This window comes from Streptopelia decaocto, assembly GCF_964273445.1.
Source record: "Streptopelia decaocto genome assembly, chromosome: 2".
In the NCBI taxonomy this organism is placed as follows: Eukaryota; Metazoa; Chordata; class Aves; order Columbiformes; family Columbidae; genus Streptopelia; species Streptopelia decaocto.
The window spans coordinates 53688734-53705720 of NC_138655.1; the positions used below are offsets into that span (position 1 = coordinate 53688734).

General features: G+C 37.0%; 1 protein-coding gene across 8 annotated transcripts in view; it reads left to right on the forward strand.

The window, feature by feature from the left end:
• PTPRM (protein tyrosine phosphatase receptor type M) overlaps window positions 1-16987 on the forward strand; it is a 470229-nt gene that overhangs the window by 316283 nt on the left and 136959 nt on the right. For 4 of the 8 annotated variants that reach the window (XM_082045023.1, XM_082045024.1, XM_082045028.1 and 1 more), the window contains one exon: window positions 4543-4572. The exons of the other annotated variants lie outside the window; for them this stretch is intronic. In XM_082045023.1, the coding sequence (XP_081901149.1) occupies window positions 4543-4572 (30 nt within the window). The remainder of the gene's footprint in view (window positions 1-4542; window positions 4573-16987) is intronic. 8 annotated transcript variants of the gene reach the window in all.

Here is a 16987-nt window from a genome sequence, read left to right on the forward strand (position 1 = left end):
CTGAGAACCGCTTTCCTTTCTGTACTATTATGTGCAGGCTCTTTGGGTTACAATGCTCGGTTTCACTACACTGAGTCTATGTGCTCTGAAACTTGTCTTGCTTGGAGTTGGTTACAGCAATATCCCATTCACATTCCGCTACTCCAAGACATATCCCAAGGCATATACTGTCTGTTCATCATTCTTTCATGGAAATGGGTCCGTGTAGACTTGATCTCTAGATGTGACCAGTAGATTAAATTTCCTCTCTCTAGGGCTTCACAATAGTTAATTAACTGAATTTCAAACCATTTCTTTCCATTGTCAAGGGATTTGGGAAGCGGTTTTACTGTACGTGGTAACCATGACTTGGTCCAACATATTCCTTTTAACACCCACCTCATTTCATCCAGCAACCATTCTTTGCATGTTCAGTGCCAGGCACCACAGATTTTCACAGATCACCCTCTTTGACTTTTAATTCAGTAGCCAAGTAGACAAGACCTGCATTCAAAGCAGAGTTTTCAGGGCAGCACAGTCATGCTTTGGATATGGTCACTGTCAAAGCAGTAGGTGGAGAATTTCTGCAAATATCAAGAGTCATTAGGCATCGTTATTAAATTCACTATACATCGACCTTCTGAAGTAGTTATATTATTAACTGGGTTACAGAGAGGTTAGGTGGCCTAACTGTTTAGTGTATGGTCTGGAGTCATTAGTGAGAGTAGGAACATCATGGACATTAAACCATTTTCTGTGTGGACACTCAGTCTTTGACTATAGTAAACCAGATTTGTAGGCTTGTCACCTGAGTCAGGGGAAAACTGTTAGAGCTTTCCTGTTTTTCTCCACACATCATTGTTCAGACCTCTTTATATGTTCTGTTCTGTCTTTTCTTCATCCATTCAACCACATTCCTGCATAAAGATATAATGTAATGTGGACTAGGAACCTGCAAGCTATTCCTAATACCAATATGTTCATATCAATGAGATAATTCCTCCCTGTCAAGTCAGAATAATGCCAGTAGGCTTTCCTCTCCTCAGCTGTGCTCTGAATCTCTCACGTAAGAGTTAACATCAAGTCAGTGGAAACCAATACATGTATGTCCACAATATTGCTCCACAGTAAAGTGGATTTTTAATCTGATCCTGAATATTAAATCTCAGGCAAGGCCCTTGATCTCTGTCAGTCTTTTATATACTTGCATAGGACTTTCTAAAAAAGAAAAATAACTAACTAACTGAATAAATAAATATAAGAAGGGCAGCAAGTAAGTTCATCTTTTGGTAGGTCAGTAAAAATGAGAGAATTGTTCCCACAATCTTTGGAAGAGTAATAGCAATTAAATCAAGACTTGGAAAAATCAGAACCTTACTGCTTTATTATTTTCTCTTTTCCTTTTTTCTTTTATTGTCTGTTTCAGCTAAGTTTAAAAAATATGCTGAAGTTTAGAAATTAGATGTATTGATCCAAGTTTTGCTTAGAAGTATGTATGTCTTTGGGGCAACAGTTTCTTTCTAGGCTTCCATCTTGCTGCTGCAGTGGGAGTACAGTGAGGAAGCAGTTATTAAAATTTAATTACATTGGCTTCTACTTCAGTCGTAGAATAGAGTTTTTCTCATCATTGCATTTCTCTACAGAAAAGTTAATATCTTCTGCCTGTCTTTAATTTCTGTTTTCAGCTGTGTGTATGCCTGAGCCTTCCAGTAGTTTCATACGGATGTAATTGTGGCATCTGTTTAACTCAGAGACCCTGGTTCTTGGCAGCGGATAAGGAAAGTTTTTGCACTCGGTGGAGCTGGGCTGGGAGTGCATCGGTCCCATTCCCTGATAGCAAATCAGGTTGTTCAGTTATACACCTTTGCCAACAATTTCAAGCAGTTAGGATAGAAATTGGAGATAATAGGGCTGAAGGAAGAATCCAGTCTTCTCCCAGTGCTACCTCTGAACCTTGTTTTTCCCTCTACACCAGCTACAAAAGAGAGATGATGAAAGAAATCACTATGGTAATTAACACAGTTCCAGAAACTTTTCCTTCTAGTGGGACAGTCCTCCTGCGGCCAGCTGCGTTGGTTTTGATGAATTTTATAGTGGGGCTTTATTCTACAAGTGATATTTATGATATTGATTTATCTCCTCAGTCCTGAAGGATATAAAAATGTTTTATTATCATTACACACAGAAAGAGTTTATTGACATAAAATAACTTCTCCTGGAGGAAGTGACTGAAGAGCCATGTACAGAAGAAATTTGGCCAAGGTTGGCCAAAGTCTTTAAGTCACTCTCTTTAACAGGAAAAGACTTTCATCCATAGAGAGAAGTTTATATATTATGTAGGAAGTAAAATGGAACTTGTCCATATTTCTTAAAAAAGCTAAATGTTTTCAATTATGAATGGTGCTTTTGCACATGGCCCGAGGACTTGCAAGTCTAAAACTTTCCATTTCTGTAGGTTTTTAATTTCTTCTTTTTACCTGTCATTTTGTTTGTCTGTCTGTTTTGTTTTTTTTGTTTTGTTTTTTATTTTTTCTTCAGTGTCTCGTATTCTTGAGAGTCAAAAACCACAATACTCTTTTTCAAGGACTTCCCTATGGATAATCTTACAACTGTAACGCTATAAAATTAACTGGAGCTTGAGACTTTTATTTTTCTCATTTTATACAATTTTTTAATGGGACATTTACACAAATTAAAGTTCCTGGATTTTCAGCATTATTTTCATAAGGAATAATTTATCTCTATAACATATTTGGCAGAATTCTGCATATAAATACCAGTAGTGCTTCACTGATTAATTGTATTTATTGTTGTTTCTCAAATTATTATATATCTTTTAGAAGTGTGAGAACATTTGTACTAATTACACTAAATTTCTGTCATGGCAACATATGGCCAAAAACAGGGTTGGCAGTGTCACGTGATTCTAAATGAAAGTGAGAGAATGAGTAATTCTGAAACAAAGGCCATGGGGCTAGATATGCTTTTGACTGAACCAGCAAACACCCCTTTGCTAATAGAGCAGGTAGGTTGACCTGCTTCGACAGGACTTGATCCTGTGCTCCTTACTGAAGGCAATGGAGTACATGCTGGTGGAAGATGCACATAAGTATTTTGCAGCTTTCCCCTTACTCTATTCTTAGATATCTTTTGAAACTCAACTTTACCAGGTGTGCATTTTTTGCAGATGTGCCGCATGATTAAATATTCAGGATCTAGCCTCTTCTGTTTGAACAATACTGTTTGCATCAGAAAAATGGGAATAAAAACTGGGAAATATTTCTAACGGCATCTTCACACAAAGAAGATGAGAGAGAAAATTTGATGAAAGCCTAGTTTTCAAAGGGATGCCTGAAGCATGTAGCTAGAGGCAAGTTAACGTTAGTTATAGTCCTTTGCAAGGCCTGTTTACATGTTTCCTCTGTAGTCAAAGGGCTGTGTGCATGTGCTGTAAAAATTACAAATGCCTACATGGCTCCTTTCAGTCTTTTATCTTACCAACATGCGAATGCTACTTGACATTGTGCTCAGAGATGGTTTAAGATCTCCAGCCTCTTTTTAATTGCAGTCAATATACAGAATTCATTTAGGTTGGAATTTTGCAGAGCTGCAGTCCTGCTTGTAGTGGGCTCGTAGCTGAGGGAGGGAGAGACGTAAAGCAGAAGAGTGTAGCTGGAGGACTTCTGTGCTTTGTGCTCATGCAGAGCATGTCTGGGTGGAGGATCTGGCTGTGCAAGAGGTAATGCAGGAAGGAATGACTGGGTCCGTATTTCTCAAGATGTTGGTGCTAGGTCTCCAACTTGTTCTTTGTGACATTCACGTGGGCAGAAATAACAAGGATACAGAATCACTTCTTATTTTTTCCTGTGCCACATGGGGAAATACCACCAAAATCATTTTTGCCAGCAAGAATAGCCTTTTTATTTGCTTGGCAATAAGTAATTTTTTATTCTTAACACAAATTATTATTAAAAATGCTGAGATATTAAAAAAGCTGTGGCGGTTGTTTTTTCACCTGTGGAAACAAGTTCTAGTCCTGTCAATGGCAGAACTGTTTTTTTTTAAGTAGAGAAAGGGATATTCAAAATTCTACAGTTCTGTGACTGGAAGAGGAGCTACTTAAAATGTGTTCTGTAATTCTGCATTGTTTAACTTCTAACACCATGTTAGAAGTGCCATATCCTTATTCTTAATGCAGCTGAGATGTAATTGGAGGTGTTTTATCACTTTAATTGGGAGTGTTTGAGTGTGTAGTATATGCAGAGATAAATATACATTAAATATCTAACATTACTTAGGTAGTAGTTGTACTTTAAGGTGGTTCGATTTAACAGTTGGAGATGCTTATTGTGTTGCTTAAAGTTTTATGGAGATTGGATATGTCATCTGTCTGTTCCAGACATGTTGCATGATATGCCCAGATATGCATTCTTGCTACCTTTCATTTGTGTCACCAGTTCTGGTCTCAGTTTCATCTTGATTTTTCATACATTAATATTTGGCTTTTCTTTCCTTCCATTTCATCTTTTCCACCACTGCCTAATCCTTCCACCATCATGGCAGAAGAAGCTATCACTCCTACACTTATTACCTGTAAGTAATTTCTTTGACATCAGAGACACACTTTCTGCCATTTTGTTCCATGCATAAGTAGTGAATGCTAATATTGCGAGTTCCTTTATAAAAACAAACTTTGTAGAAGTTTTACTGAGATAAAAACAACATGGTCAATAATGTAATTAAATATTTAGCTTTATAGCAGTTTCTTATGCCTCATACTGTGCATTAGAATCCTTTGAATATCGTTACGTAAAAAATTTTCTTAATTGGTATAAATATCACTACCATGCCTATGAGAAATTTTAATGCCTAAGTATTTTTAGAATTTATCTAGTGTCTTCTTTCTCATTTGTTCTGTTGAAAATATGGCATTTGTTAGACATGTACAAGCATTTCCATTTGTTGCTGTGAACTTATATACTACTTTTTCATGAATAATGGTCATGCATAAGTGTCATGAGTTACCATTATCGGTACGAATTTCAAAGGAGAGAGCACTAAAAAATGAGGGCAAGATGAAGCATACCTTTCAGTAAGTAATAACTTTTCATTTTGATATAGTCCTTAGTAATACCATTATAGGATTCTTTATTTACCCAAAGTCTTTGTTTCGTTTCCTGCTGTCAGCAGGTGATGAATGAGAAGGGTTCTTCTGTGAATTTAGCAGGTCTCTTTCTGAGGATATTCACCTCTTCTCACTTTCCAGGTACAAGTAGGATGTAAGGATTAGCAAACTATTAGGGGTCTTGCTTAGTTGTGAAATAAGATGCACTTAAACTTGTTTAATCTTGGTGGCCAGCAGCAAAAATCAGCTGTCCAGTAGGTATCTGTCTTCTTTAAAGCTCAGGTTTAAAAGTCATGGGAAACTAGGAGATATTTTTATATAGTTACAGAAGATGGGGTGTTAATTGCATGAGAGAATGTAGGACTATTTTTCAGGCACACATGTAGTAGCGTACTCTTTAAATGAACACATTTCAGTATTATTTTTATTTAAAAAGCTGGAAGAGTGACTAAAAAGGGATATAAGAAACTTAATATTGTTTTTAAATAATTTTTTTCGATTAATTTTTTGACAAAGCATCAAACATCTATTTATAGATTTTATGGAAAAATTAGCAAATGTTTTATAACTTGAAAACTTCATAAGCAGAATCATGCTTAAAATTAATTAAAGCAACTAAAATTTAAATCTCTTAGTTTGAATTCCCTAAGACTTCTGAATATATTGAAACTGCTCATTTACTTGGTAATTCAGATTTCCTATTACATTTTTTGACACTTTGCATAGAGTGCAATTTTTTAAACTGTTCTTTAAAGTGCTGTATTAATGTGAAGATCAGAAAAAATTATCTCTTCCACAGATACAGTATTTCAAAATTTCTGTTCCCAAGATGAAAAGACCATATTTTCCATTAAGTGGGCCTTCAAAAACATTTGGTTTGGGACCATTTAAATGTTGTTTTTAAAATGTCAATGTAATACAGTAAGTCATAGAGAATGTTGTTGCCATAAGTAAATATTTTTAAATTAATATTTTAATATGACTCAAGGCTAAGTAAAAAGAAAAATAGGAAACAAATGGAACATTAAATTAAACACTTTCATTATTCAAAGAAATTGCATTGCATCTTTTTTTTCTCTTTTTCCACTGATAGTGGAAAATATGTGAATTGAAATGTTTCTGTAAGTTTTACAAACAGGTTTAGTCCCCAGTTTTGCAGTCATTGAGACTGTAATAGTGGATGGAACATGTCTTCTCTTAGTTATTTGGAATATTGTCACAGTGTCTCCAATAAAAGATCTGTCTTTTGTTAGTGTGATACAAATTCAGTAACTTTGTAATTTGGGTATGTTAACTTTTCCAAAAGAAACTGTGTGATCTTGACCTTGTATTGCTTTGCTTGCTGTCTGGCAAAAGAGGGGAAGTAAGAGCCCTGAAGTGAGCAGACAAGATCAGCCCCCAATAGGAGGAAATATTTTGGACCAAATTATCCACCTGTTTATGCACCATGCAATTTTTCATTGAAATTGGTGGAAATCTTAGATGAATGAAGAATTCCTGACAGTTTTATTTTTAGCTGAAGAAGTTGATATGAATTATAGAATGTTCTATATTTTGAGAAACATAATTTGAAGTACTCTGCCATTGCTAATTTACCACTTCTATACAGAGCATCATATTCAAATTTACTGATTAGTCATTGTAAATGCAAGCTGTAACATCCCAGCAAGCATCTATGCACTGAAATAGTTACTATTGTCTTGTGCTGCTTTCCTTGTGTGATGTGGGCTCCTTTTTCCTGGTAGACTGCAATCTCTGCCACTTCTAGATCCATCCTAAATTAAAATTTAAAAAAAGAAAAAATTGGCAGATGCCTAGAGCTGCTGATAAATCATCAGAGGTGGACCTGCAGCTGTGCATGTTTGGCAGAGAATTATTTCCATTTAATCTTTTGTTTACTAGTTAGCCAGTCAAGAGCCATTACAGAAAAGAAGTTGACTACTGCTGTAGAGAATTATACTTCTTTTTAATTGGCTTAAGTACCTCTGCCAGCACCTTTCCTCCCACTCTTGCTTTCCTGAAAAATCGTGCATTTTTTACCTTTCACCTCAGTCAGGCAGCAGATTGTTTTTTTGTCTGGCTGTAGTCAGTCCTGTATGGGCTCTTTTGTTCTTAAGATTAGAGCAAATTTAATAGTGCTCATTAACTCTACAGCAGGTCTTTTGACTTTGCAGTCGATTCCAGGTGGGAAAAAAAAAAGAACAGAGATGGTGTCATTAGTGACACTTGTAATGACTGGTGTTCTCAGCATGGCAGCAGGCGCTGGGATGACTGCTTTCTGCTGACACATTTCTGATGGGCAAAAGCCCTGCAACATTGGCCAAAGAAGGAAAAATACATCAATAGTTTATTGTGTAATTATGCTTAAATGTACTAGACAAGTCTGGTTTTTGGTTGACAATGAGCACCACTGTGCTGACCGATGGACATTAATTTTTATATTTGAGATTTTCATTTTGATAAATATTCTGCCCTTGGAGAGCATTAATCAGTAGTCAGGAGTTCAGATAACTAGTTTCATGTAAATTCGAGCACCGGACAAACAAAACGAGTGCTTGGACCACCTGAGTTTACTCAAGACACTGGCACCTGATGGAGAGCTTGGGGAATTCAATTTACCCCAAATTCTGGGGCATATAGGTACAAAGTGTAGCTGTGAAGTTGCTTTCAAGAAAAGGCTTCATTACATTGCTATAAGTAGGATGTACGCCCAACTCGAAGTGGTGAAGGCAGCTTTTGATGTTGTCCCTCAGTTTGAACTTGATATCAAAATGGTATGTTATGATTATTATTGAAATTAAGTCCTTATGCAACAGTGGTGCTGCACAGCAGTTAGGTGCATAATGTTATTCTATTTTTGTGCCTTTTCACAAGTTATTTCAACTTGTGAAAGATGAAGTAGGGAAAGAGGAGACAATTCTTGCCCAGTATACTTATAAAATAGTATTCATGTTGAGATCTTAATAGTGTGAAATCTGATACTGTCTGTCCAAGCATTAACCATCTAGGTAGGTGACTTAGGACAGAAGTGCATCACGGGTACGTCCTCTGCATGGAAATCTCAATCCAGAAGCCCAATATAGTGTTGAAACATTAGTAAAATGGAAAGAATAGGACTAGAGGTCCTCTTGCCAGTACTTTGTATGTGGCTCAAAGAGGACAAAATTCCTCGTAAAAGAAAATTAGTTCTACAAACATTAAGCTTTTTCATAAAAATGTGAATAAAAACATACCCTCCTTTTCATGAGAATTTGATAGTTTGGGGCCCAGCTGAAGTACATTTTGCTTGTGTATCTCACTTGAGTTCAGGAGCCTGGGAGTCCCTTCTCAGTTATTTCTGTGTCTCTTGCTTTGCTCTCAGATTTTCAGTGCTGGCTTCTGGAGCGTTGTACAGACACTTAATTTGTGGCTTATTTCCCCAGTCCTATTGCGACTGACGTGGTACTTAGGGCAGAAAGCCCAAGGTTAGCAGATTTGTGAAATGACTCTAAAAATCAGTCATAAAATTTTTAAAAAATCAATGGTGTCCAAACTCATAACAGTGATTTCTGGATAATTCCAAGAAATATGCAGTCATCATGTTTAAAACTTCTGTAGTAATTTGAAAATTGTGAGATAGCTTAGAAACAGTCCTGTTATCTTATCTGCAGCTGCCCCTGCAACTAGAATAAGTTTATCAATTTACATCTTGCAGATGGAGGAGAGCACTGAGCAGAAAAACATGAATGTGTTTCAACTGTTTGATGTGTTCGATCTGTTAGACTATGCCTATGATCTCTTCTGAATCTTTAAATATGCATAGTTACATAGCCTTGTATCATAGAATCATGTAACCCAAAATAAATGTGGATTTCTGTAACTCTCTTGTGGATTTGAGGGTATCCCATGAGTTTTATTGCATCTGGAAAAATCTAGAATGCCAACATATTGAAGTCTTTGGATAATATGCCTTGCCCAGAATAGAAAGGAGGACATTTTACTAAATCACCATTGCTGAAAAATACATTTGTGGGCTATGTGCCATATGCTTTGAGTACAGAGGTAGGATATCTAGCTTTCATGCAGAGATACTAAGCAATCTCAGAATTAGAAGTTTATTTTTAATTAAAATACATCACATAATTTTTAAAAAATCTATCTAAAGTTATTATTTCTTGTCCTGTTTGCTTTTATCTTCTGAAGCAAGATTGTCTTGCTTCATAGCCAAGGCTTATGTTCCAATTTGTCTGTAGAAAAAAATTGTAAATAATCTTTTAACACTCAGACCACCAGTAAGTACATCTTTTTCCTTTCTCTTCTCTTCTCTTCTCTTCTCTTCTCTTCTCTTCTCTTCTCTTCTCTTCTCTTCTCTTCTCTTCTCTTCTCTTCTCTTCTCTTCTCTTCTCTCTTCTCTTCTCTTCTCTTCTCTTCTCTTCTCTTTCTCTCTTTTCCCTTCCCTTCCCTTCCCTTCCCTTCCCTTCCCTTCCCTTCCCTTCCCTTCCCTTCCCTTCCCTTCCCTTCCCTTCCCTTCCCTTCCCTTCCCTTCCCTTCCCTTCCCTTCCCTTCCCTTCCCTTCCCTTCCCTCTTCTTCTCCACTCTTCTCCACTCTTCTCTCTTCTTCTCCACTCTTCTCTCTTCTTCTTTCTTCTTCTCCTCTTAATTTTATTAGCTCTTTCTGAAGTATGTGATCTCTCCAGGGCAGTAAACTGACTACATGAAATAGCTTTCTTGAGGTGCAACAGAAATCAGATCATTCATGTGGAGGAATAGCACTGTTTTGCTTTATCTTTTCAGGGCATGTTTAGGTACTCATTCCAAATTCCTTTTCCGATGTTACATTTAGGAAACCCATAGTAATTTCTAAAATTACCCAGACTTTTCAAAAGCGTATTAGCCCAGATGTGTTGAGTGAGAAACCATTATGCGTAATGTGCTGCAAGTTTCGTTTTTTTTCAAAATAAATGGGTACTACAGTATCAGGAGTGATCGATTGCTGTGTTGGTCACACAATCACATTCAGTTACTGTCCTTGTTCCCTCAGTGTCAAGCAGTAAATTTGCAGATGAGCTGAGGTTTGGAGATTTTTCTGTCCATAAAGGGGCAGTTTCAGTTTACACTGCTTGTTTTGTGAAGATACCAGACATTTAGTGTGGGAACCAATGTAACTAGGAAAAATAAATGCTTATGCATCTAGAGATGTCTTTGTTCTTTCCATGTTAATAAAAGCTTTGTCTTGCTTTTCTAAACTAATATCACAGTATCACTGAATATACAGGAATTTGAACTGAATACTGAGATTGCTTTTAGAAATTGTGGATTCCATATACTCTTGTAAGATAACCCTGAGAACCTGTCTTTATTATATATAACACTGAGACATAACACACACATTTGGGAGGAAAAAGGAGGATAGGAACAGGTATGTGTATTAAAGAAGTTATCTTTGTATTTGGGTGTTGGTATTGCTGTCCCATATTGTGTCTTGTTCAGTTAATGTTACCAGTTCACTGGGTTAGTCTGGCTTCTCTATGAAATCGTATATTGAATTAATTCCTTAATTAGCCTGTTTACATTGTTGTAGCTTCCTAAAAAAATCTGTTTCCCAAATAAGCCATGCTTACTGTCAACAGCAGTCACTCTAGGCACTGAGATTTTGCCATTTTATACTATCACTGTTGAATTAGACTTGCAAAGAGGGTATAAGGTGAATCATTTCCTTTCACTTTAAGACTTTTCCATCATGGAAAAGGTGCAATTTGTGCTTTTTTTACTCTGAAATTGCTTTTCTGTATACATAGATAGCTCAAAACTGACTTCAGATCCTTTCAGTTTAAATATCCAAATAGAAAGGAGAGTTTTTCCTTATGATAGTGTCAGTATTTATTGTACAAGAGAGGTAATGGTGTTGGAAACTCATTTTTTCTAAACCTCAAACCTGCCATGATGTTTTGTGTGACTCTAAATTTGTTGACAGTAAAGAAGCTGTACTGCAGATTAAGACCGAAACTCACTTCATAATTTATATTGCTAAAAGCGTCTATTTTGTCTAAAAGACTGAAGTGTTAGTTTTCAAAACAGTTTAATGAGATATTGAACTGATTGACAGAAGTTGTGTGCAAAAGGTGGGACTAAAAAGAATAAGGTATATGTTGCATCGTATCACTCCTGAACTCAAGGAGGACATGCAGCAAAAAAATGCTTAAAGAAAAATGGGTAAAAGAAATCATATGGTGAATCTAGCCTGGCTTCTTTGCTGTTGTAAACCACAGGCTTAATCACTTCTGTGATACAGATGAGAACAACTGTAATGAGATGTTCGTGTCTGTTGAGTGATGTCAGCACAGGGCACTGAGGTGTAGTCATTAGTATTGCAATAATTTCTGTTGACTGATTATATTTTTGTTTGAGCTTCTTATCTGTAATATTTGCTCTGACCTATGGATCCCATGGGAGATGCTCCAGCTGCAATACCATTTTTTCAGCCTTTCTTCAGGGGTTATGGCCAGGTTAATGATAATCCACCTCAAGGCAGCATCTGTCAGTGCTGACTGTTAATTTCACAATGAAAATGTTCTAAACTTGGCTCCTTTTCCTTCTTCTTCTTTTCCTTCCCTTTCTTATCTACAGTATTCCTTGAGCTCACTTAAAGTCTAGACTGCCAGATCCCTGGGGGGAAGAACAGTGTCTGTTTCCTTTCCACAGCTGACCAAAATCATCATTCATTTCCAAATTTTCTTTCTTGGTCATTGTTTTCCTACAATGAATTACCTAACTCTGGCATGAGAAGATAAGGAACCGTTCCTCAGTTGGTTTTTCTGTCACTCCTGATCACTCTGGCCCTCTGCCTCCATTTGTGAGTCTGTGCAAAGATTCTATCTGATTGGGGTCCTTCCTAATTTTAGGGCATTAGCCCACATGCAAAACGTAGCTTGGAAGACTGCATCGGCTGTGAAATTGAGCCTCACAAAAACTAATCAAGCAAGGAAACAGAGGAACGGACTGTGCTGTGTGCTTACAAATCCAGCAAAGCCTGACTTTTCATCAGTCCCAGACACACTGTTGTAAAAGAAAATCTTTTACAAGACCTATCATAGATATCAGAATTGTGGCTCTATTTCATTTACATGTGTGCAAGAAAGCTTTTATTATTACTGCCTTTATTATTATTAGACTGTAGCTTTTAGTGTATGCTACTGAGAGAAATCTGTAGGACTGTCAAAAAAGTCTCATATAATTCTGTTAGTTAGTTCCTGTGCCAACCTGACAGCAGCAGTGATGTAAAAAAAAAAGAGGTAGTAGTTGGAGCAGAGTCGATTTTGTAGGGCTTGTGCCATAAACGTCCTGCTCCTCTCAGCACTGGGCTGGTGAACATAAAGAAGCACATTTATTTTTCTTTCTAGCAGCTGAAGCTCAGGACCACTTCTGCATTTAATGTGAGATCCCATGGTGAGACATTGAACCAATATCTAGGGGTATCTAAATTGCACTGAGTTCACCTGCAGAGGGAGGTAACTTCTCTCTTGTTTCTCATTCCCTGATTCCTCTGATCATGAAGACAAAAGTTGGAGCTACCAGAGGCTTCTCTGAAGGAAAGGCAGGCAAAGCCATCATAACCTGTGCATTGCACAATTGTACAGGAATGGGAGGATCAGCTGTTTTAGAGCAAGTGTGCACCTCACATCTCCCATTGCAGAGTGATAATGTGCTTTCCTCCTGCATAGTGATGTCAGTAGCCAAAAGCAGATCTTCCAGTGTGGATTTGGTCAACATGTTCATATTTGGTATAGTAATGCATGCATATTGGCTGCAGAAAGTAATGGTTTAGGTAGGCTAGATAAATTTTAGTTTGCTTAAAGATGTATATTGGATTATGCTTTAGGTATAATGGAATGTATTTTGCAGTTTATGGTGCTATTAGGCAGTTGTGCCTGGAAGGGTCACTTCAAAGGGACTAGATTCGTGGCTTACACTGTATTTTCAAAAGCAGATAAAATACTGAATGCTTTGTATTTACTGAGATTTTTAAGGTAAGATTGTCATGTTTATGGTATGTCATAGAATAAGGCCCTGATCTTAGCTGTAGCATCTAGGTGTTACTGTCAGTAGAACCTTACTTTCTGCTTACCAAATAGGGAAGAGTCTTGTCTGCATTTTAATATTCTCCAGACTAAGATTATAGAAGATATTTTAAATGAAGAAAATTAGACAGATACATCAAGATGTCAATAAACCACAGGGCTTACCCTCCTGCATGCTTTAGAAAAATAAACGAATAGAAGAAGGTACACTGGTTGCATGTTGAGTCTTAATACAGGCTGCCGGCAAGAATAAGTTTATTTTTTTTGCGGAATAGGTTACTGCAGTTTCAGCTGCCTTTTGTTGAAATCCCAAAGCACTGTAAACCTATTTTGAAGCAGGAGCACTGTGCATTCATGGAAGTGTCTTGTCCAGTTCTCTGTCCACAAAGGGTTTTATCTGACTTACCTCTTAGATCCTACTGCTGTCGTCTTCCTCCCAGCTTCTTTTTCTCTTTCAACACCAACATGTGTGCCCAGCTCTTAAGCCAGTCTTCTTATTCTACTTAACATTTCCTTTATCATCTTTTTATTTTCTTCCCCTGCTCCTCCTTTTACTTCTTCTTTCCTTTAGCCGCTTTTCCTTTCTTCTCTAGATAGTGATAGTATATTGTCTGTCCTGTCCTGAAAAATATTGCCTTAAAATTGCTTTTTTTTTTCATTCCCTGTGCCCTGCTTTGTCTCCTGAGATTGAATGCAGGCTGCCTCATCATTTGTATAGTACTTGCTCCAGGTGCTACCATCTCTCTCCTCAGAACCTGTAGAAGGGAAGGGGAGGCAAATCTGAGAGCATCAGAATATCCATCTGTTATTGTGCAACTTTTCTTGTAATTATTTTTATTCTTGATCTTACTAAAGGGCTATTTCTTAGACAGACTTATTCTGTGGGAACATTTAACATGATAAAATTAAGGAAAGACTGAGTTACATGTCTACATGAGGTTTTTTTGCATTGAGGATTGTTTCTTTTCTTAGAAAAACAGTGAGCTGGTTTTATTTGCTCATTTTTTCTTATCTAAAAATTATTTTGCAAAGGCTTTAAAAATATTCACCTCCAGATTGAAACTTAGCATGCAATATTTTACATTCAAAAAAGGAAACAAATTTTCTTAAGCTACTGGAAATGATGTCACCATGGAAGTTGCAACATAACATTAATTACAAGAAGTGTACTTCAACACCCACCGCACTGTGTATTTACTTATGTCAAAACAAGGTAATGCTTACTGTATTAAGAATACCTTTTCATTTTATTATTGCCTGTTGTTCTTTGAATCATAACCTTCACTTGTTTCTTTAATTTAGGAGAAAAAGCCATTAAACATAGATACTTCCTGAAAGTGTGTGCTGCATGAAAGCTTTAATTAAATCTACAAGTAAAGCTTTAAAAGAACAAGAACCAAATTAATTGCAACAAGGACCATGCATTTATTTCTGTGACAGGCCTTTGCGCATTAGAGAAAAGGCAATCTGTGCACCCTTATCTGAATTAGTAAACTCAATATCACTTTTCATTAGCATGGTAGGTCATTGCCATGTGTCTTCAGTGTGACACTGTTTACATGATAATGACCTCACAAATAGAGTCTGTTCCAAATGGTTTGCAGTAGCAGAAAGTTGTAAATCCATGAAGTGGAATAAACTGTCCTCTGCTTTCTGCATCATTGCTTCTTGCAAGTTCCCCTCTAGAGTGAGCTTCATAATTAGGCAGCAGTATAATTAAGGCAAATTCAGTAAATGCAAATAGGGCAAAAGGATTTATAGCTGATTATGGTTGTTATAGCATACCTGAAATAAATTAATTTCTAAGCATCATTATTAGTTGACTTTTCAATGAGGTGGGGTCCAGAAGTATAAAGTATTGTTCACAAAAAACATTTATAGCTTAAGTTAGTGAATGTGAGTGCATGATGATGCATTCAGCTTTATAAAGCGCTGACATACCCATGAAAAAAAACACAGAAAGATTCAGTAGAACTTATTGCTTTAGTTATTTGGTGTATGATTGCTTTGTATTAGATGAGATTTCTAAGATTATAAATATATTTTTCCCCCACTGTATATGGTAATGAAATCAGCATGCTCCCTAAAATCATATCCTTAAAGAAAATGTCATATTTACATCTGGTAATTTGACTAGACAGTGGAAAGCTTCACTGCTTTAAAATCTTGGAATGATAAAGCCAACATCAAATGAGTAAAACAAACTCAGCATAACCACTCAAATTTGATTGCCTAAAATATCTAAAATAAAGACCATTCTGGTATCCTGCTGTTTGAATTCTTTTAAGTGCTGAATGCCCTCAATTCCCATTGACTTCAGCACCCTGCGGAGCCTGGTCCTGTATTTGGATGTCTCAGCCCTGCCGTAACAAGCAGCTTATTTTTCACTGGTCGTATGCAGCATATACCTGGTGTTGCAAGACGTACTCTGTGGTTCTGCCTGCCCAAGGTTGTTACCTTGGGAGTTGCTTTGCAGACAGAGAGTAATGGTTCCTACTTTAGCCACTCACCTAATATGCAAAGCGAGTTTAATTATATGCTGTCCAACCCTCTGTGCTACATATTTTTCCACTTGCTGGTTCTGGGTGGAATTCATACTTTGTACGTGCAGAGGTTACTGGTAAGTGTACAGTGCCCCTGGAAGCATTTATGGCTAATCTTGCCCTCAGCATGCATAATGTAGCTAAGTACTAATTAAAGGTTAAAGACTAGGGATCCATCTTTTCTCTGCCTGATGAACAGAGGACTGTGTTCTGCATGGGGTCAGATGCTACTTTCAACAGGACAGAATTGCTAGGATGTCGCAAAACCTAACTACATGAGACTAAAATTCGAGAGACTCCAGATTTTCAGAGAGCACAACAAAGGACTAATAAATCACTGTCTTGTCTTGTGTAATGAATTAGCTGTTTTACTGCATTTCATATAAATATGTAATGCTGCAAGGCACACATGGGTAGAATGTAGATTTGATCTCGTAAGAGACATTTTTTTTATTGTGCTTACTGACTTCTGAAAACTATCTGTGGCCCAGTTGTACATCTTGCTATTAAAAACAAAGACAGATCCAGTTCTGGCAAGGCGATAAAGTCACTACAAACGTTATTGCCTTCTCTCAGATCCAAATAATAACTGATTAAAGCAGGTTTTGTTTTCTTCTAAATATTGCCATGACTGCCGCCACACAGTGTAAGAGAAAGTAACTGGGGGGTGATGGAGCTGTGGTGGCAGGTAAAAAACTTGACCATTCAGTGGAAGTCTGTCTTTGTAGGGCCAAGATTTCCCCACAATATCCAGAGATTTTGTAATTTTAATACTTCTGCAAAACCTTTCAAACCAGAATGGACTATGAGTTTGCAGTTCTTTGATGTCATCCTTTCAGAAATCCTGGTGTTCACTTCTTTCCTATAGGCTTCTTCCTGGCATAAAAATCTAATAATAGCAATTACTTTTAAAATAAGCTTTCAAATTGATTGTGAAAACAGCATGGGAATCAAGAGGTCTGTTTTCTGCCACCAGCTTGCTGATGGAAGTTCTTAAACCTTTGGGTGCCATATTCCCCACATTAATTAAATTTTGATTGTTATTAACTGCTGCAAAGCAGTGGTATCAGGACTACTGAAGGTCTGATAATCAGAGAGGTGGAGTGCTTCATGCTTCCTTTATTATCACTTGGATTTGAGAAAATTTGATCTTTGTATTTCTAAATAGAAAACCAGCACCGCCTGAAAGTAGATGTTGCTGGAATATTATTCCCTGGAAATCGATGATGGAGACATCACCAGCATAAGCCAGGATTAGCCACATATACTTGCAGAAACACATG